The sequence below is a fragment of the Pterocles gutturalis genome, unplaced genomic scaffold (genome assembly GCF_000699245.1).
Source record: "Pterocles gutturalis isolate BGI_N339 unplaced genomic scaffold, ASM69924v1 scaffold12758, whole genome shotgun sequence".
Classification (NCBI taxonomy): Eukaryota; Metazoa; Chordata; class Aves; order Pterocliformes; family Pteroclidae; genus Pterocles; species Pterocles gutturalis.
The window spans coordinates 73,476-96,239 of NW_010125907.1; the positions used below are offsets into that span (position 1 = coordinate 73,476).

The 22,764-nt window shown below is 40.1% G+C and overlaps 1 protein-coding gene across 1 annotated transcript in view; it reads right to left on the reverse strand.

Annotated features, from left to right (window-relative positions):
• Nucleotides 1-4,916: 4,916 nt before the first annotated feature.
• The window catches only part of DOCK1 (dedicator of cytokinesis 1), a gene marked incomplete at its 5' end in the record, with an annotated part of 37,630 nt that continues 19,782 nt past the window's right edge, over nucleotides 4,917-22,764 (reverse strand). The window contains 4 exons of the mRNA XM_010078775.1: nucleotides 4,917-5,423; nucleotides 15,099-15,244; nucleotides 18,552-18,705; nucleotides 22,565-22,763. Coding sequence (XP_010077077.1) covers nucleotides 5,328-5,423; nucleotides 15,099-15,244; nucleotides 18,552-18,705; nucleotides 22,565-22,763 — 595 coding nt within the window. The remainder of the gene's footprint in view (nucleotides 5,424-15,098; nucleotides 15,245-18,551; nucleotides 18,706-22,564; nucleotide 22,764) is intronic.

The window sequence follows — 22,764 nt, forward strand, 5'->3', positions numbered from 1 at the left end:
AGATGTGAAATGAGTTCTTTAATTCAGCAACTTCACATTAAAGTGCTAGAACACAATACTGCACACACTGGAAATTAAAAGAAAAAAAAAAAGTCTGACATTTGATAGAGAAACCTAATTTACAGTAATTATTCATGTCTGCAGAATACATGACAAAACCGAGGGAAATTAAGAATCCTATAAATAGCCTCACTTGAGAACAGCTGGGTAGGTCCCATACAATAACCAAGTATTTATACTGATCCACACGTTTCTGCAGCACCAAGAAGATGGCAATCGCAACCCTGAAATTCAGTTTAGATCCATGAAAAGTATAAAAGGAGAATGAGAGGAAATTGAAATGTCAGCGCAGCTGGACCTCATGCTTCCCATTACTGCCTTAACACCCAAAGCTGAGGATAAAGGAAAACCCTGAATTTCAGTATTCACCATCACTCAAGTCCTTGGTGTTTTTTTCATGGGCATATTCTACACATGCTACAATTAATTGCTCCGTCACAGGGTAAGGTGTAGATGCAAACTGAAAATTGCCTTAGTCTATTTGTGCAGAGGGATACAGGCAGCCACAGCCCAGCCCTGGCCCCACAGCAGCTTGGTGCTGAGTGGGCACAAAGCTTGGCCACCTTCACCGCCCATCCTCCTGGGAGAACTGGTGTCATGGTTTAACCCACTTGCTACAGCAAAAATCACACAGCCGCTCGCTCACCCTCCCCTTCCTGGGGATGGGGGAGCATTAAAGGGGTAAAGGGAAAAGAGGCTTGTGGGTTGAGATAAGAACAATCTAATAACTAAACTACAATAATACTGGAAATAGTAATGACAATAATGATATTAATAGTAATAATAATATATGAATATACAAATATCCAAATGAGTGGTACACAGTGACACTGCTCACCACTTGATGACCAAGGCTCAGCACGTTCCCAGCTAACAATCCCGGAGCATGGAGAGTCCTGAAACTGCAATCCTGGAAAAGAGATAAGAGTCTGAGAGTCTGAAAGAGAAAGCCAGAGTCGAACGAGAGACCGAGAGTGAAGAAAACTTTTGGACAGACCCTCCTCTATATACTGGGCATGCTGTGCATGACATGGAACAGACCACTGGCCAGTTTGGGTCTCAGTCCTAAACCCAAGGTCGAATCCTGGGCCAGTAACTGGGGCTGAGCTCCCTCCCAGCTCCTCCTGCCCCTGCAGACACGGGCACAGCAGAGAAGCTGGAAAGTCCTTGACTGTCCTGGCAGCAGCTCTGCCCATCAGTGTGTGATCAGCTTCTCCTCAGCACAAACCCAAACACAGCCTCACACCAGCTGCTGGGAAGAAAGTGAACTCTGTCCCAGCCGAAACCAGGAGACTTGCTCCAGCTTGGGGTTGTCCCCATGGCTTTAGTCCATGTGTGCACCCTCAGCATCCTACATGGAATTTAAATATATTGAGCAAAACCACAGGCAATTGATCAATGTGGCACACAAAAGGATGCATTAACAGTAAGCAAACAACCAGAAAGGCATCCTGCATTTACTTTAAAAAATAAATAAATCAAAAGAAACATTTTTTATTGTGAGAAAACACAACGAACTTGAACAAGAGACGGGGAGAAGCTGGCCAAGGCATCGCGTGTTTCCAGTAAAGGCTGAAAAGCAGCAGTAAAGGAAGGGGCAACCTGTTTCCAGGCAGCGTGCGCTTCTGACAGCTACAGACGAAGAACAGCAACATCTCTGAAACAGCAGAGACGCAAGCATAATGTAACAGGTCCAGAAAAAACAACTTCTGCCTCACCTTCCTCTACCTTCAGCTTGAGGATAAAATACTTTGTTTTTGTTAAAAATGCAATCCAAAAATATTCCAAAGCCCAACGCAGGATGGTAATTGCTGGATCAAAAGGAGGATGACTCCTGTTACACCATGTTCTATCTAAATCTGGTCTGTCTATTTAAACATCAAAGCAGCTGTAACCTTTATAAGAAATTCTCTGCTTACTTCACTGGATAGTGTCAAATACGTACACAAGGAGTGACTAGTTTATCCAAAGGACCTTTACTAAAAGTAGGTGACTGTGAATGTCCATCATGAGACAGCTTGGCATCACCACTACATTGAGCTTCTTGCACAGAACAGTCCCCAAAAAGGTCACAGGAATCGATAAGAAAGATGTCTAGCATGAAGGTGGACACCTCAACTAGTCAATGGGGTGAGATATTTTACATTCAAAAATGTGTGTTTAGATGTGTGTGCATGTTACACATAGGTACGTGCATTCACATAGATCTCTTATTCATACATCATAAACGTATATAGAAGCAGTGCTAACTTTTTACCATTCCTCTCTGTAAAGTCACGCATTGCAGACATCCATGGTAAAGAAAAATACCCATGTTAAGACAAAACTGAATTTAAAAACATTTTTTACATTCAGAATTTGTGGTATCATCAGAGACATTTCAGTAATCATAAATGTCAATTACGGAAACCGGCTTAAGAGCTGACCTTTGCATCGAGCTTCCCATTGAAAAGAAATTTGATTAAAAACCAAACAACTGCTGCCCAAATCTTTTGCGGTTTTGCATGGGACAGATGGGGATTGATGTGTCCACCTGCAAAAACTACCCTCCCAAGCTCAGAAAAATGGCATTAAGGGCTTCTCCTTTTTACATTGCCACTGTCAGTTAACTTTCAATAAGTAAATTCAAGCTAACTTTCATGATGCAAAAATTATTGGCCATTAAAAATCCGTTTTCTCATACTATATAGAAATTTAACTCCACTGAATATCTTCTGAAACAACAAAACTGGAGTCCAAAGGAAGGGAGCATACCGCAGGAAAAAATCACAGCCTTTGCAGGGTTGTTCACTGCTTAGAGACTGGAACTGAATTAGTTTCTGGATTTGCTGAAGTGTGTTTTTACAACACTTTGAGGAGGGTAATGATTCGTTCTGGCTGGCTTTTATACGAGTTACAGCCTAGAAGCTGTTAGATTGTAAAAATGGTGACAATTTGGGTCTGTAAGCGAATCTGAGAGTCTGATTTTCAATTCCCAGCCTCCGCTTGCATATTTGTAAAACACAGACACGTACGAGATTTTGAGGTTGTACTGCAGGAGCAATTGGAAATTGCAGCTCTTGTTTGAGGAGCCTTGCAGGGCCAAATTATAACACTTGCACGAGCACAGGAATTTGCTAAGGACGTGTGAAAACAAACACATTATCAGAAATACAGTCTGCAAGCATCCAGTTAAAGGTCCATGTGAAAAACCTCTTGCTATCCTTTAGAAAGTAAATGGAACAGAAAAGAGGAAAACTCACCAGCATCCCAGCGCAACCTCCTGCGCGGTAACCAGAGCGGTCTCTAAAGCAATTTTCAGCTAAATGGAAGACTTGCAGAATTAAAGTTGTAATACATTATTGATCGTCTATGGAAAGAATATCGGATCGACTGTAGCCAAGAATCCTTCCCAGGCTTGTTCCTCTTGAACGGAGATTATACTAATAACAAAACAAACAGGGAATAGTAGGACAATACGTAACAGTAAATTCTGAGACACTCTGGTAGCTGATGTTATCTCACACTGCAAGAAAAAGCGTGTTTGATCCAAAGAGACATGATGGTTTAAGGCAAAATGATGAGAATTTATCATTGACCATTTGAGCCACTTTTTATGAGAAGGGCAATCGTTCTGCCTTTCTAACAACATTATTATTTTAAGTCATGCTTCTGCCTGCTACTTGCATCATGTAGCAGCTACTCGAGGTAGAAAATATTACCTAAAACTCACCTGTTTTCTGAAGTGTTCAGCAACAGGTACCATACAACTTAAAGATAAGTAAGCTATCATTATGAATATGGACAGCGTACAAAGATGGATGTTTGTCGTGCTGATAGATGTTTTTTCTCAGTACTACATACATGCAACAGCAAGCACACCAGTACAACGAAAGGCTTCATCTTCATCATGGGCTCACTCAAAACAGTTCAGAAAAAAAGAAAGTAAGCATATATGTAGCCCTCTATAGAGTGTAATAGTTCCTGAAATTCTGCAACAAGGATGAAAAAGACCAAGGAAATGTATTAATTTGCTCAGACAAGTTTTTAAAATAATATTTTATTTTTCTGAGTCAGTGGTATATTTAAAAACAATCTACTGTAAGAGTAAAAAGATTGTAGATAGTAAAAAACAAAAGTGTGATGACAATAAAAAATGCTAGAGTATAAAGTTAGTTTCCTTCCTCCCTCCCAACACCCCACCCCATCATTGTCCAATATTTCATATCTGGAAAAAAAAATTGGTGGTTTTTTTTTTTTTTACAGTTTCAGCAATTAGGAAATTAAAAACACACAAGGTGTTCTTTGCAGGTACATTAATTCATTAATACATGAAAAGCAGGCACCATAAAAATTAAAACATTCTAAAAACCATCATATATACAAACGCTGTACAGAATGATGGCACAAGGACAAAGTGATTCCATTCAGTTCATCCTAATCCACATGAAATATTACACATTAAAGAAGAAAAGAAAAAGCTCTGCCCATTCTTGTACTCAACAGCCAGGTTCGGAACGACCAGGAGTCTCCCACCTGCCTACTCTGTTCTTTTCCTATACGCTCATGCCCATCAGCAGCTAAGAGGCTTCCTTGCTTTACCCATTGATCAACACCCAGAAGAACGGCCAACGGACTGAAAATGGAAACAACTGATCACCGATGACTCATTTCCCAAAGCCCATTAGCAATCAGTTTATTTGTAATACAAAAAAAAGAGAAGGCACATGTCACAAATAAGCTGTGTCTGATTTTTAGCCCTGGGCAGAACCGTTATTTGGGGCAATCCTACGGCAGCTTCTCCTTTACCGTGAAGCCTACTCCAACGTGCACTGAATTCAATGTGAATATCATCATCCATTCCTATATACACTGAGATTACGTACAAAATAACTCAGCTCATTTGCAACTCCATAGCTACCTAAATGCTTTGGGTACAAAATTTTCAACTCTCATTTTCATCTCCACAGCTACCTACGTGCCTGAATTATTCAGAAGAAGCAGGGAGAAGGTTTTAGGAAGAAGGTATTGTCAGTTGATGAACGCCTCCCGGTCTCAAGTAGAACTCCAAGTTTCTTTCAAGTTACGGGAGGGAATAACCCCAGCAAGAGGGGTGCTGTAGTGTTGTTTCCGACACACGGCTAGAAATGGATTTCTTACGGAGTTAGAGTCATTGCACTAATGTTAGATACTGCACGCCTGAATGAGGTAAACGTTATATACCATAAAATACTTAAGGAAATGAATTGTTACAGCTTTATCTTTGGAAAAAAAAAACGTTTCCTTCTTCACTGGACAATCCCAGAGTCAACAGACGTTTGCTTCCGAGTTGTCTTTGGAGGCGGCGGTGGGGGAGTCTTGCTGGGGAGCGGAGGAGGCAGGTGCTGGAAGAAACCGATTTTGAAAGACCATGTTAGTGACAAATGAATCTTTGAAACATTTGCTGGGTCATATATAACGGTGAGAGACAGCAGGTAAGTCTGGAGCCCTCTGACTCCACAGAATTTGCTGATATGAATAGTGAATGCTTTTGGCCATTAGCTTAAAATACAACTTTGACAATGAAAAAAAATCTCCCAAGGGTTCATGATTAATTAGCTCAGTATTTCAGGAAAAATCTTTTGGAAACACTGGAGGAGTTTATAATTCCCCACTTTATATCATGATAGGATATTGATTTCTTGGTCTGTATCGATTGCCCTCAGCCTTTATGCACTGGAGAGCTTAAAAGCCCAGTTGAAGCAACAGCTTCATTGCTTTTCCATTTGTTTTGTATTTTGCACCTTTAGAACACAAACAATTAGGAAAAAAAAAAAAAGGAAACCATTTGAAGAGATAAGTAACTTTCAATTTACCATTCCACATTCAGTTATAATTAAAATATGCAAACCAGACATCCAGCCTGTTCAAATATACATATTTTAAATCACTTCATACGTCATACAACAGAACAAGGGCACCCTCGGTTGCATTCACTGGCTAATTGGACAAATTAAAAAAGTCATTATGGAAATTAGGACTTTTTTCCATAATGTTCCATCATATATATGCTAAAATCTGTTCCAAAAAGAGCTTGAGAACGCTGGCGTGCACTCACACACGTTGCAGTCAGGATTTCTACAGCATTTGGGCTGTGCAGCCATCAGTTTCCCCATCACTGCACTGAGGCTGTACTGCGGCGTCACGCCTCATCAATGCTGCTTTGGTTTTGGTGTTTTTTTTTTTTTTTTTTCCTAAGGTTCTTCCCCTGCTCAGCCAGCCACCACCTTTTGTTTTCCTCCAAGCACAACAATGCTTTCTCCTTTCCATTTGTGGTGTCTCAGTGTCCCTGTCCCACCTCACCCATCCCATACTGCCGGCTCCCACACGAACACTCAAAACCCTTATGACTCCCCCAAACTTCCTTGATGACCAGTAAAAGAACAGTTCAAACATCTGAAATACCGTAGCGTTACATCGCATGTACTGTACTTGTAACCTTGATACTCATATTCCAACTTTGATTAATGTCCTGGCCAATATAACCCGTGATTTCTCAATCACAGCAAAGAAACCGGTACACAAGCAACTGGTCCCCTCCAACCCAAACCATTCGATGACTCTATGATAAACCATGTGAAAGGATGTATGGAAAAGTCCATTCCTTTTAAAGGCTATGCAAAGCTGCTATCCAAAAAGAAAAGCTGTTCAGGGTGATGCCAGGACATTCTGGTCTTTCCTCTACCGCGAGGCAGAAGCCCCGAGAGCCTCCTAACGCTCCTGAGCCTACTGGTTGGGAGTTTTCAGAGATGTGCAGGAGTAGAAGGAAAAAAAAAGTATCTTCAAGGTATCTGAATGCCCTCTTTAGCTTTTAAGACAGCGTGAAGTTATAAATCCAGAGCTTTTACCAGCTAGTTTTACCAACCATAGACTCAACAGAAGGGTAAGACTGCACAACAGCAGAGCCAGGAAGGCTGGATTTTTGCAGGAATATTTTTCCTGTATCCTACCTAGAAAGAAATACCTTCTAATCTGTCTTACACCTTTCCTCATTCCTCCCAGCTTGCCCACATGGTAAATGAACAGGGATCACAAGCTATCGTTGGTTAAGCCATGCCCTGAGCGTTTCTCTCCATTTTGCCACTGTTCGAACCAGCATGCCCAGAATATGGAGAGGCAAAGACCGTCCACTCTCCATTTCCCCAGCCTCTCCAGCAACACCACTAATGCAGTGACATGCGTGCTCACACCTTCCTCCTTGGCAACTGTCGTAGTATTACACAACACAGCCGCTCGCTCACCCTCCCCTCTCCTGCGGATGGGGGAGAGAATTAAAGAAGTAAAGGGAAAAGAGGCTTGTAGGTTGAGATAAGAACAGTTTAATAACTAAAGTACAATAAAACTGAAAATAATAAAGATAATAATAGTAATAATGATATACAAATATCCAAATGAGTGATACACAGTGACACTGCTCCCCACCCAGTGACCAAGGCTCAGCCCATCCCCAGCTAACGATCCTGGAGCAGGGAGAGTCCTTAAAGTGCAATCCTGGAATGGAGACAAGAGCCCGACTGTCCAAGAGAGTGAGACAACCCTGAGAGAGGGGTGAATGGGAGGGAGACAACCCGGAGCAAGAGAGAGAACTTCCAGATAGAGACTCATCTCTGTACTGGGCATGGGATGGAACAGACCATCGGCCAGTTTGGGTCTCAATCCTAAACTCAAAATCAAATCCTGTGCTGGTCACTGGGGCTGTGCTCCCTCCCAGCTCCTCCTGCCCCTGCAGACACGGGCACAGCAGAGAAGCTGGAAAGTCCTTGACTGTCCTGGCAGCAGCTCTGCCCATCAGTGTGTGACCAGCTTCTCCTCAGCACAAACCCAACCAACCCCACACCGGCTGCTGGGCAGAGAGTTCACTCTGTCCCAGCTGAAACCAGGACAGCTACAAAATGCTTTGTTACCAACTCGGAAATCCATTTAATCTGCTACTGGATAAGAAACTCCGGACCAAGAGCAAGGTGCCGGAGCAGGGGGTGCCGTGTCGGGAAAGCTGCTTTTCCCCACACCAGGAACTGCTGAGGAAGGAATGAACATCTTTGGCACTGTAGACTTTCATCTTCACAGTCTGGTTAAAGTTTATACTAGCTCTTTTGAAGAAATAATCAAATTATTAAAAGGTTTGAGTCTTGAAAGGGCACTGCTGCTTCAAATACACACATCAAGAAGACCCTGCTGAGGAAGGAGCGTTCGTTTTCCAGAGCAGGCTCAAAACCATGCACTATTTATTCCTGACTTACAGTGGGACACATTCCTCTCTGAGTCACAAAACCAAGCCAACAGACTACGATGAAAAGCAGATAAAATAAGAATTTTATTTTACTAAATGCAAAACTGAAGTTGGCTTCTCCTTTTTTTTTTTTTTTTTTTTTTTGGGGGGGGGGGCAGGTTTTTGGTTTGTTTGGTTTTTTTTTAATAAAATGCCACTGCTGATCCATCTCTAAGTATTACACTCAGAACCATTAAATATTTCCTCTCCCTGACCAAATACTTTCCCTAACCTGGGATGTTATCTCCCGAATCCCTACTCAGGCACCTGAATAAGAGTTGGACTATCAATGTTATTTAGCCTCACACATGCATTGTGACCTGCAGATTTCAAAATCTTTGAAAAACTGCTTAGTTACAATCATCTATCCAGGCAGAGGCTATAGGCAAACACTGGGAAACGCTGGTGGTCTGCACAGCATCAGTGTACAACACACAAGAACTCCTCATGGACACGACATTAATTTCAAAATTAAATAAACCAGGTGCCTTTCTAAAATACATTATAAAACATAAAGATTTCCTGAGTGCTTGGCTCTCAGATGATATATTTAACTTCATATTTTTCCCTAGGAAAAAACCCAACTCTGCTGATAGCATCATTTGTGAGACTCCATTTGGAATTTAAATAACAGTATATTGGCAATAATTCTCAATTCAATTAGATCAAAGGCATTTCTCAAACAAATGAGCCCTTCATATTGATCAGAGAACAATCCAATTATCCCTGAAACCTGCTTCTGAAGAACAGATACAATGCAAACACAATGAGAATACGCTAAATATATATGCTATAAATAACAAGCACAAAACCTAGCAGAGCTGAGATTCTGCAAGCAAATTAGGCAGAAAGAAATAAAAGAGATAGGTAGATAATTATAATAATTGAATTTACAATTTCCATTAGAAAGTCGGATAAATTCGGTACATGTTCATTTCTATAATAAGCTACCAATGACTATATTAAGTAGGACACGGAATGCTTGTCAGGGCAACATTATTGAGAAATTAGCACGAAAAAACCTGCCAATATGGAACTGATGCAACTCCAAACCCAGCCATCGCTCCCAGGGCTGATACACTCTCCTTTTATTCCAGCACAGGAAGAAGTTCAAGCACACTTTCTCTCTCCCTTTAATATCATACTCAGAAAATTGTTATTAGGTTGATGAAGTTAATTTTTGCCACAGAAAATAGAAACTTTGAAATACAAAATAGAGTTTCCCTTGATTTTACATTTAATTAAGAACTGCTTTGCAGAGTTCATGTTTATATTTCAGCGGTTAATTGTGAACCCACCAAATCTTGAAGCCTGCTTTTATTTTCTGACTTAATGATAAAGACTGCTGGTTCCCATTCCAACCTATTTTTGGGCAGAAGCCTTGACTCACGGGTACCTCAGGGGAAGCAGAAACCTTATGTAAAAGGCACATCTGCAACACAGAAGCAATCTGTTCCTTCTGCTTCAAACACGAAATTGCTCCCATTTGTTTGTTTTTTCCTTCCTGCTACAGAAAAGAATCAGGTTCAAAAACATTTGTCTCCATTCTCTTAGAGAGATAAAATACACTACACTGTACATGGTCAGGATGCAGTCAAAATCAATTAAAGGAGATGAAAAAATACCTTTTGCTTTTTAACTCTGTGAAGAAGTGAAGAAAGACACAAGAATGGTGTTTCTTTTTCCAATCAGAAAATACTCTTTAAAAAAAAAAATCAAAATTTGATTCCCCAAAACGGTCCTTGTGACACTGCAAGAAATTTTTTCCTGTGTAACTATTTTTTTTTTGGAAATGAAATGGTCACCAATATGACAGACGGTGGAGATCCAATAAAAAACATTTTCGTTTGAAGGATTAACTGATCTAATTAGGTCAGAAGCAGCAGAACCAAGATGTATATAGGCTAGCAACTACCCAAGACTGTGCAAACGCTTCCAAACCCTGAGCTCTGAATCGCTCCTTCTCACTTACACCGTTGTTTCTAGCATGGAGCCGAGTCGCCTGACAAGGAACAACTTGCTTATTTAATATCTGTGATGAAAAATAACTTAATGTCAGGTCTTGGAGGAACAACACTCCCATTCTGACAGAGCGATAATGCGCCAGCGGAGAGAATCAACCCAGCTCCACTAATTTGAACCAAATTATGGACAGTTTAAGCTAATTGGCTGTTTGACCCAGGGAGCAAAGTTAGGTGGAAAATATTGCAAGTAACCAATATAAAATGACTGTTTAAGCTGTGTTGTCATACTTCATCTATTAGAGTTCCATTGTATCGCAGCCATTAGCTGCCCTTGGAGAAAAAGTCATTTTAAGAGTCCTGAAAGGTGCCCTTTGTGTGTTCCCACCAGCGCGAAGCATCCCCTCCTTGGGCATCACAAAACGTCCCTCTGAATGGGCAACGTCAAATTGATTTGAATTAGTATCTCAGATTTTTTAGGAAGAAATTTTTGCCCTGTGCGGGGGGTGAGGCAGTGGCCCAGGGTGCCCAGAGAAGCTGTGGATGCCCCATCCCTGGAGGGGTTCAAGGCCAGGCTGGATGAGGCTTTGGGCAACCTGGGCTGGTGGGAGGTGTCCCTGCCCATGGCAGGGGGTGGCACTGGATGGGCTTTAAGGTCCCTTCCAACCCAAACCAGTCTGTGATTGTAGGATTTTCCCCACGGGGTTTTTTTTGGCAGGACCCTGGCTGGGGGGAGCAGTGGGGCTTTCCCTCCAGAGGAAGGCTTTTCTCCTGCTGTGTGCCAGCTGTGTTAGAGCACAGCTAATGCCATTTTCCCCCTGTTGAACTACATTTCTGCACATGGAGGCTATTAGTATTTCAGATGGCGTTGGCTAACTCAGTTTTCAGAAGCACGGTTTTTCTGCTCTGGTCCCTACATAAACAGACCTCAAGAGTTATGAGCAATACCCTCAGAATTAGGTTTCAACTCCAGACCGAAACTGTATTTCTTCCTGAAGGCCCAGGCCCTACGAGAGCGATAAACAAACTCATTAGCAACTGGCCAGAGCCAAACCCGCAGCTTGATCCTGCGCAGCGCTGCGGGCAGCAACCCGACCCTTCCGAAACAACATCGAGGGTGATGCTCAGGGACCCATCACGGGCTCCACATCTCTGGGCAGACAGCAGAAGAACACATTTTTCACTCAAAATCCTGTAATAAGCAGTGGCAGGCCATTGATTCGGAGACTTATTAAATAGTGATTTGTGAGGTTTCTAGAAACTCTTCGCTTGGTAAGAGCTTAACCCACCAAAGCCCAGCCCAGCCAGGGTGGGAGGTGGCAAAGACTTTGAAGGGCTTGCAGTGCTTCCCATCTCCAACCAGCAAAATAATAACCAGATGGTAAATAAAACCCAAATTTTTGGTTATTTTGTCTTTGTCCTTCTACATATCATGGAAAGCCTTTGGTCAAAGATGTTTTTTTTAGAATAGCTGGAGTATCAGACAGCAGAGGAGACATTTATTTCCATTTGTGAGCAAATGCAGCCCACAAAGTCAACTAATTTATTATAATGGATTAATAATGGACTTTTTCCAATTTCCCTTTTTCCAACATCTCCATGGGACGATGCTGCTACCAACTGCCCTCCCACTGCTGTAGGAAGGGACCTGGCGACAAGCCTTGAGCCAGCCGTGGGGGTCCTGAGGAGGTGGCACAGTGATGCTCAGAGGCTTCTATTCTATCCAGATAAGCAGTGTGAATGCTCCTCGTGCAACAGGATCCCAGACAGTTAAAATAAGCACCATCAGCCACACAGACCATGCCAGTCCTCGCGTTACACCCTCCTTGCCAAGTTCTCCATCCACACCAGACTGATGGAGATCTTCTCATCCAAACCATTATCTGATGCTTAGTAAGTGTTCTAGCCGATATTACAAATGGAAGTGCTCCTTTGTCTATTTTCATTGAGTTTCCCTTCTCGCTGTGAATACTAAGCAGGCAGCTGATTTGTATGCAAGGGTACAGATGAACCCATAAAGAATGAAAAGTGCCTAAAGGAATCCCTTGATGTAATAATAATCCTTGCTGGAGTTGTAGACTTCCTTTTTTATGCTCCCATATATTATTAAGAACGTTTTTAGCAGAACAAATCATACAGTGCAAGAAAATATATATAGGGCTATCGCAGTTAACAACGAATAAGAGGACAATCAGAAAATGATAATTACGTGATCACTTGGATAAAAGACTTAAGGTAGACCAAGTTAACAGGGGACTCCAAATAACCTAAGATTGCTGTCTCAGACACTAAATGACACTATTGCCTGATTGATTTGAACTATTTCCTGATGCATTTATCACTACATGCTTTTCAGTTGACAAGAGTGTTTTTTTGCTTTTCAGAACTCGAGTGCAAGACAACCAGAGTGAACCATGTAATAATTTCACATACAAGGAGATATTTCCAGTTTGAAAGCTACTAAGATAATCTTATCTATAATATTTTTTACGGATTTTTCTTCACTGATACAAAGCACGTGTAACTTAAAAGATGATCAATTTACTAGGCAGAGAGTTATGAAGTTATTTAGTATGTAGCTATTTGACCCATGAAACACAAGACATTAAAAACTGCGGAGTGGGATTTAATCACAGCAGTAATATGAATTTACCCATCTGATCTTTCGTGCCCAGAACTACTCATTTTCTTTATGTTCTTTAACAGCTTCCTTCCTACAAGCCTGACGAAATAAACGCACAGAGTGATTGTGAAAAGACTAGACGCCCTTTCTAAAATTAATTCTAAGACTAATACGTGTGGCTTTGTGACAAATCTGCTTTAGATCCATTTTGCAGACTTTGAAACTGTATTTCCCTTGCCTTGGAAAGTTTATAAGATGCTGAAGAAAATTTTGATGATGGTTGAATTGCATTTCTAAGGTACGCTTAAATCCTGGGGCCCTTCAACACTGGATGTTAAACAATGGGGTCCAGTTCTACAATTACAAAAGAAAATTTTAAGAAATGAGTCTGAGCAGGGAAGACTGTAAAGAGAAAAAATATTAAGACCTGAATAAAACTTTGCAAAAAAACCGAGGGAGCACTATTTTTATGAATTTCCATTTAATGATGCAGAAACCCTGCTCATGGCAGGTACAGGAGCTCTGCAAGGTCACGTCCTCAACAGCAATGAGACCAAGGCTGGAACCCAAGTCCTCTTCAGGTCTGGGCTCTAACCATCACATTGTGATGGCATTTGTAAGTGGTACAGTACATATCTTAGCATTTGTCCACTGAGTGGAAACCCCTTCAAACTGTCTCGTAAGGAAGGGAAAAAGGAACCCAGCCACTGGGATTTTATTTCTCATCATATATTTTATCATCTCATTAACACTCTTTAGCTAAAAATTGAACTCACATTAGCAACCCTGAGCTACCACTATGACATAAAACTTATAGTACATCATACAAAATGAATTTACTACTCTGGAGCTCATACAGAAAGGAGTTCAAGGCATTTGAAACCTAATTTGAATTTCTCAGGTTTCTTCATAAAGATTGATTCCTTAGACAAAATTCCTGGCAGCCCTTCTGTATGTTCTATAATTTTCCACTTAGAGGTCTGTATTCAGGGCAAGAGAGAGCTGGCCCCTGAGAGAGAAGTCAGGGAAACGCGTAAGAGCTTAGTATATACTCTGGTGGAAATTAGAGGAAAATGGTTCAAAAAAAAATTTAAGTGAAAATATTTACTAAAACCATCCAACCATGGGGAAAAACTATGGAAGAGAAGATGGGAACAGATAATTTCTCAATATATGCATATACTGAGTAAAACATTGTGTTTTCAGTAACACTAGTCACATTCCTGAATTTACTTTATCTGTTTTTTCTTTTTTTTTTTTTTTTTTTTTTTTTTCAGCCGTGGAAAAAGCCAGGCTTGTGCACTGGTGTGCACTTTGACAGTCTGTGTTAAATAAAACTATTCCCAGAGTTAAAACAGAATTCTTGCCTGACTAAAAAAAAATCCCTCCTGAGATTAGAAATGCTTTCTCTAAGGCTGAAATTTACTGAAAAGCAAATTACTCAACAGAATTTCATTTGAATGATGAACTTCAGAGAAATCCTGGAAGATATGTCTGCAAACAAAAAAGAATCATTACTGCTGAGAATTTTTTCTACAGCAAAACAGCTTGGCCAAAGCTATGCATTTCAAAGTCAATGAAAAGAAAACCTCTTTAAGCATTTTCTTCTCAAAAAAGGAAAGAAATGGTCCTTCTCAAAAGTATTGCTTTAAAGAAAAGGACCAAATTATTTTTAAAAGCTTCCAGGATACAGGATATAAAGTTGAAAAAAATGTATTTTCTTCAGAAAGCTGAAAATCCTGTTGATGATGAAGAGTGTTTCTGAGCTCCTTCCCTCCAAGGGGGCACGTGTGTTTGCCTCTAGGAAATAAGTGGCAATTGAATGTCGACAGAACGGTGCTCCAGAAAGGAAAGATGTCAGGTACAGCTTTTATTTCCTTTCCTGAGACAGGATTGAAAGGCTATTAAATCTAATTTGCTGCTGAGACTATATCCTGTCGGTTTAAGCTCCCTTCCCAACATAGCTAACAACATTTGGCTTAGTCTTCTCCACCAGAATGAATTCAACCTCCCTTCAGGTTGGTCCCACTGAGCGATGCCGTTCCCTCACGCTCCAGCTGGTTGGTTGGAATGGCAGAAATCTCTGGATTACATCTTGCCGTGGATTGCGCAAAGCAGAAAAGCAAATTGCAGAAAACGATCATCGATCATCGTCTCTGGGACTCACCCTTTGATGGGCAGGAGGGGATGTCGTTGGGCTGATCAAGTCTTGAGTTTCCATGAGGTTCCCGTAATCGGCCATGCTTCCTTTGAGCGGCAGAGGAGGAGGGACGTCGGGTATGTCGGAGCTGGACATACCGTTCAGCTCCAGATCTGTAAAAATCAACACTGAGTTAACTCTTTCAATAACTGAATCGAACCCAAAGAACCAACCTGTGCCAATTCTTATGGCATTGATACTGTGATAACGCCGCACAGGCGGTATATTTGTCCACTCTTCACTGCCTCTATAATTATTTGCAGCTCATCTAATGAGGGATTTTTAAAAAAAGTAGAACAACTGAACCAAACCCCACATTGATGGGAAGTATGCACTGTGGAGCTGCTTTGGACTAATTTTTAGGATATGCTCAAAATACTTGAATGATCCCCTCTTTTTAATATAAAATAATTTTTACTTCAGATTCCACACCAAAATACTCATTATTTAGCAAAAAATATTTTTTTTCTCATCTGTAAGGTCTGCATTTACACCTTGTACATTAACACACACTAGAAGTTTTGGTGAGTGCACTAAGAAAATACAACAGACCTGAGCTTTATTTATTTTCTCCCAGTAAAAAAAAAAAAAAAGCTTCTTGTTAATAAAATGCACAAATGAAAGCTTACAATTAACTACATCTCTCTCAAAAACTTTCCAATTCCAGGTAACTATAATAAATGAGCAATCATTTGCTGTTGAGTAAATAAAACCACGCAAAAGAAAGTACAGAGCATTTATTATTACTGTTTCCTGGGTAGAAAGTTCCCTTTTCTTAGCAGATAAATCCTAGCAGGTACGTGCTGTAAAGGCGAACAGCCTGAGGGACAATAAAGTTTATTAAGGCCTGAGTGATACATGGGGTTTTGTGTAGAAATCCACCCACGGTGTATTTCAAGGTAATTCAGTCATTTCAACACAGGAGAAACCCACTGTGAGCTCTACAAGATAAGAAACTTAATTTATTTTTGATAAATTAGGGAAGTGTTTTCATTTAGGAAATGAAAAAAAAGTTATTTTTATTTTACCGGGGTAATTTGTGAAACAAGTGGAGGACTTGTTTATGCAGATATTTTTATTGCAAGGTTCCTATCAATATCTTATAAAAAGTGTCCTTTTATTGTTCTCTCAAACGGCCTCTCACTAACACAATTTAACGGCAAGGTGGCTGTATTGATTTGTCACTGAAAACCATAATTTTACTCTTTGTCCTTTCTCTTGAACTTTCAACTACGCCATGAAGAAGAACATTTTCCATCCTGGGACTTCAAACTTTCAGTAGCTTCTTCTACATCAGGCTGAAAAGTGTTGATTGTCCTCCAAGACCTGAATTTCTCATCACTTTTTTCATTGCTTTTGTTTTTCATCCTTCCTTTTCATTTTTCATCCTTCCTTTTCTACACATAAAGGGTTTCTCCATTCCCCAAACATTCAGAATACTTTCCTTTACATATCTCCATCCGAATCTACTTCTGCTAAGGTCATGCCATCACACGTGTAACCAGATGGAAAACAAAACTATGCATTTGTAACTAAACATTGATGCTGAGAATGAACTTCCCTGTTCATTTCGTATTAATTTCCCAGACACATTGTACATCTAAAGATCACAGGCACTTGAGACCGTAAACTTCACAAAACAGCTCCTTGATGTACATCGTCATCGACAACTACATGTTCTATATCTATGTATAAAGATACAATGGATTTAACTGCCTTGAATGCTTCATCTTTAGATCTCACATGACATTATGATATCTACTAACTTCATATTAGAAAAAATTTCTTCCCTGAAAGAGTGATCAGCCATTGGAACAGGCTGCCCAGGGAAGTGGTGGAGTCACCATCCCTTGAGGTGGTCAAGAAACGTGTAGATGTGGTGCTCAGGGACATGGTTTAGTGAGTTAGGTGGTGTTGGGTTGAAGGTTGGACTTGATGATTCTTGAGGTCTTTTCCAACCTTAATGATTCTATGATTAGATGTAGACTAATAGGTGGTATGAAGAAGACGCTAAGACAAATTTTGGTATGAGTTACACAAACCCTTTTTTCTTTAGGTTTGACATTTGGAAGATCCATGGAAAGGCAGGTGAGCAACATTTTTACTACAGCTGCAGAGGAAACAATGTCCGAAGGGAATTCGACTTTAACATAAGCAATCCTCCGAGCAACCTGGATGGTCACCAACTGTTTGTGCAACTGTGTCCTGCTCTGAAAAAAATTATTTGCCCTGCCTAGCTAATATCTCACACAGTTTCACAAAAACCAGGAGTCATCTACCCTACTGCAGAAATAGGTATCAAACACAAACTTCAGTAATTTTCAGTCGCGCTGCAAGAGGATCTGTTTGCTACAGATCTATTAATTTTCTCCTGCTCAATTCAGCTGAAATGTACTCTACTAAGTCACTCTACAAATAATTACTCATCATTTCTGGTTTGCTATCATTATTCAAGGTGTTTCATCAGATGAGCATGCTCTGAATATTTATTCCTTACTGGACATGTGCCACTGAGAATATCTTTGGGCTGGCAAGAGATCACTTTTTTTTTTTTTCCCCATCTTAACCTAATGACCAAATTTTACACTCCATTCTCCTAAACTGCCAGCTAACAAGCAAGCAGTATTGCTTAGCAACCCACTAACTGCTTTAGCCAAATTATGCACTGAAGTAACTCCTTTATCTGCCGAATTCTTAAAATTTATCACTACAACTCCTCACATGATTATGGACAAGTTCCACAGATTTTTCAATAAGCTGAACCTATTTTCCATAACACCCGTAAATCTCTAGCATATAGACATAAATATTCTCACCAAACCATGATAGTTTCAGATACTTAAAAAAAAAAAAAAAAAAAAAAAAAAAAAAAAACAGATCAATTTAGGTCTAATAAAATGTATACAGGAAGAAATAATCCATTTCAAAGACTATTTTTTGCAGGACTAAATACACTCTACTTGTCTGTATTTCCAGTTTTTAGCATAGTAGCAGTTTTTGGCTATCAAAACTGTAAAGAAAGGAGAGAATTCCCCATTGTCAAAATACTTGTCTTGGGCGTCTGACTATGTAATGGAAATACTTCATTGATCTGCAGTTTTTTACCCCTCTTCCATGTGTTTGCAGCCAACAATTTCAAATCATTAAAACAAAGCAACAAAAACCCAACTTTTTCAATGCCACGATTTTTCTTGTTTTTGAAAAAGGTTGGAAGAATTTTTGCTGTCAAATGCAAGGAGCATGATGTTAAGACATACATTCTTGTTCCTGCAAGTAATCCCATGGTGATGGCAAAAAGACTAACTCCAAGAACCCAAACCAACATGTAATGCAATGCTCAGGTAACCCACCTCCCCACCAGAAGTTATTTTGCACAAAATATTGGAGGAAAATAAAATTTAATTAAATCTAAAGACTTACTGGACTGCATGCTGAAAGAAAGTTTTGTCCGCGGAGTTATTGGGGGTGGCGTCATGTGGGAGCTGGGAGGCGACGGAGAGACGGAGAAACGTCTTTCACTTGAAATGACGTTTATGACTTGGCTTTTCGGTCTCTGTGGTCTCAGCGGGCTGATCTACGCAGGGACAAAACCAGCAAAAATCCCCGTTGTTTCACTGCAGCACGGCACGCGTACAAACACATACTGGCCTGCAGCCTGGCATTTTTTTTTTTCTCTGAAGCAATGAGTCAATTCCCCAAACACTTGCTTAATAACAGCTAAGGAAGTCTATATCCTTACACAAGATTACACACCATTTACAATCTTTTCTTTCTTCTCACAAGGCTCTGCTTCCCTTTTGCAATTTATTTCTGTAATTGTTTGCATGGTCAAACCCTCTTAGGAAGACATCATGTGTCCAGAAATGCTTTCTTGACAGTGCATGTTTGCGCTTAGATTTAATTCACTGAAATATCCTTATTGTTTTGCTCTGGCTGCTTCGTAGTCCATTTAAATTTTCCATCAGAAACTCTGAAATGACACTTCCAATCTGATGGGCAACTAATGCTTTTGTTAAGGTGATTCATTTTACCAAATTTAATACTGAGCTCTGCTGTTGTTACCCATCCAGCAGCTGCTGTATTTCTAGTAAATGCAGTGAAGAAAGGGATTTTCTTATTTCCAGGACATCACAGAAAACGGAGCAGCAGCCTTAAGTTAAGAAGGGAATTACATTCAAGGTGCTGCATCATGACAAAACCCAAAATGTTAGCAGCAATTCTTGCTTTTTTTTTTTTCCAGAATTTCGTCACTTCACAATGTTTTTTTAAAAAGTGTGTTGTGAAGTACAAATTGAAAAGAAGGTATGAGTGCTTCCTTTTATTTTCAGAAAACAAACCTTAAAAGAGTTTGCTTAAAAGTCTGTGTCTCTGCGATCCTTCCATGAGAAATGAATGACCATAAAGTATGTGACGTTTTTGTGAACGTTCATCAAGACCTCAGGGTAACCTTTTAGAAATTTGCCTGATACTAAAATTCAAGTCCTAAAGACTCCAAAGGCTTCCTCTTTCAAGACATTTTAAAACATATTTTAGTAGAATGGGTAAGCACAGTAATTACTTTCTGAGAGGCATATAATTATAAAAAAGCAACTAAGGAAAATACACTAATTGATTAGGGAACCTGCAATACCAGTATAAAGAGAAAAAACAACAACTGGAATTAATTTCCCAAGTTAATCTGGTCTGGAGTTACTTATCTCAAATAAATTTTAACTTCTTCTGTGATTGACAAGATTGGTCCTCTTAAAGCTTGGTCCTCTTCTTAAAGCTTCATATAAATCACGGTTCTACTAGGGAATATGAACTCTTTGGAGATCACTAATCCATAATGAAGCCATTGCTAATTTTTTTTGGTCTAATGAAAGCAAGATCAATCGTGAATGATGTTAGATGTCACTAAATCAATAAAATGTACAGCTTGCTACTCTCATTTCTTACACGAGCTTTCAAGTGATCTGTTAACTACCTGGCTTCAGTCTTAGGTTTGCTATCAGCTCATGGAATCAAAGAACTAACAATGAGAATTTATGTTAAAGAAGTTTTAGTGATACTTAAAGGAAGATCTAAATCTCTAGAAAACTACAAAGACATCACTGATCATCTTCACATACCAAAGTGCTTAATTTATCTTCTGAAAAGATCACAGTAGTGCAAGATCTCTGTAATTAGGGCTTGGGTTTTGATCAGTCAATAGATTCATTATGAGTCCTGTGAAATTTGGAAAAAAGTATTTAAGCCATACAACTAGACAAAAAGGCCTCTGAATGCTCCTTTTGGAAGAAAATGCAAGAGCTCTATGAAATAATTCTCCAGTTTTATAATCTCCCCATGTTCTTCCATCAAGATTCGACTGGAAAAAAAACCCCAACAAGTTTCTATATAAGAAAGTCCATCGCAGTAATGGAAAGACTCATCTCATTAGACAACATCACCTTTGAAAAAGAGTAGCAGAAGCTCTGCAGAGATGGGAAGGACTGCTGGCTGACATGCCTGCTGTGCCTCTCACTTGATATTCTCTGTAAATTCGGTATCATGCTTGCAATTACGTCGCACAAACCAATTAGTAGCGAACACCGCAGGATCCAGAACAGATTCATACATCAGGTTATTGATGCATCCTTCCCTCGTGGAAGCAAACCACCAATAACTACCTGCTTGTGGTGGGTGAAGAATAATTTAGAATACGAGTGTTGTCAGGCAATAGAGAAGTGTGTGCGAGGATGTCTGTGTGGGGGGGTGAATATCTGAAACTGTGATGACACCTGGATGAATCCCGTAATTATAATACAATATCTAGTAACGCATAGGAGTTTATTACTAAAATTTCACTTTAAAAACTCTTTTAAATCTTTATTTTAATTTCCATTTCTACTCAAATCTGGATTCCAACTTTTCTGGAAAAAAAAATCCTTAATTCCCCCCCCCTCCATTTCATCATAATCTTTTTTTTAAGCTAGTAAACTTTCTGTTTCCAAGCTCCTAATGCAAGAGAAATCAAAATGCCTTTTTCTTTATAAAACGCAGTAGTTACATCGGACAAAACAACTCTGATCTTCCAAGATGTCAGAAGACACATCTGAGAGATTAGCTCATCTCAGGATGGAAAAGAAGCAGCAAATCCAGAAAACAAATGAACTATGGCTGAACGTCGAAGTAATATTCTGCTACAAATACCAAACAGAAAGGATCTAGCGACCACAGGTCAGAAATAAATCCTTTCCAAAGTCCAACGTAGATGACACAGCCACCATTGAAAGACTCCGACGAGTTAAAAGTCGGCTCCACAAGTACTTGTGCAAATTCTTAAAAAAAAAATGACATTTCATTCTGGAAGGCAAGTTTTAAACTACTGGCCTCAAAACAGGTGTCCAGGCAGAGATTTGGAGGTTACAGTTAGTTCACGCACTCGCTGCTCCAGCTTAAAACTCTCTTGCTTTCAATTTCCGAGCTAAAACTTCTGAAGTTACCTAAGCCTTTAGGACAGTTTCACTGAATTAAATATACACCAAGAAGAGAGGGCTTAAGAGAGATATGCCCTGTAGTTAATATTCTTATACACAGCCACCAGTGGAACTGCTTACGATTTTCTGCTCAAAATAGCCTTTCAAGAGTATGTACCTGCCATGCACCACATGACCTTGTAACATTTCCACCAAAAAGTATCTTGCAGTAGTCAGCTGAAAGATGAGAAAACCCAACACGATCTACTGGGATCCATAAAACCAAAAGGCTACTGAAATTGTGGTATTTTTTTTACTTAGGATATACAACCTGTTCTTTTTATCAAAGAGTCATATATAGCTTTTGGCAAGATTTTCCTACAAGATACCATGTTTTTTTTACATTGTAAATAAATTCTGTATTTTTCATAGAACCATGGAATGGTTTGGGTTGGAAGGGACCTTAAAGCCCATCCAGTGCCACCCCCTGCCATGGGCAGGGACCCCTCCCACTAGCCCAGGTTGCCCAAAGCCTCATCCAGCCTGGCCTTGAACCCCTCCAGGGATGGGGCATCCACAGCTTCTCTGGGCAACCTGGGTCACTGCCTCACCCCCCGCACAGGAAAACATTTCTTCCTCAGATGTCATCTCAATCTCCCCTCTTTAAGCTTAAACCTGTTACCCCTCGTCCTGTCCCTGCACCCCCTGATCCAGAGCCCCCCCATCTCTCCTGTAGCCCCCTTTCAGCGCTGGAAGGTGCTGGGACGGCTCCCCGGAGCCTCCTCTTCTCCAGGCTGAACAACCCCAACTCTCTCAGCCTGTCCTCGCATGAGAGGTGATTAATTATCACATATATTAACATCATAGCATATTCCCTTAGAGGTATTTTTGGTCTAAAAATAAACTTAAATCGCAAAAATCAACATTTTTATTTAAAAAAGAGAAAGAACAGTGCTTAGAATTAGATAAAGCATCACTTGCTAATAAAGTTACCGTTTCTGAAAGGATCACCGCTTCAGACTGCTGCAGAGAAATATCAGTAGATTTAAATTCTTTATCAAATATCTCTTGATGCTTGCTGTTCCTTTTCTCCTTCTTCTTTTCTTTCTTATCTTTATCTAGGTCATCCTTGTCCAATTTATCTTGAGACCTAGAATGCATCTTTTTGGGCAGGAGGGGCTCCAGCACAAACC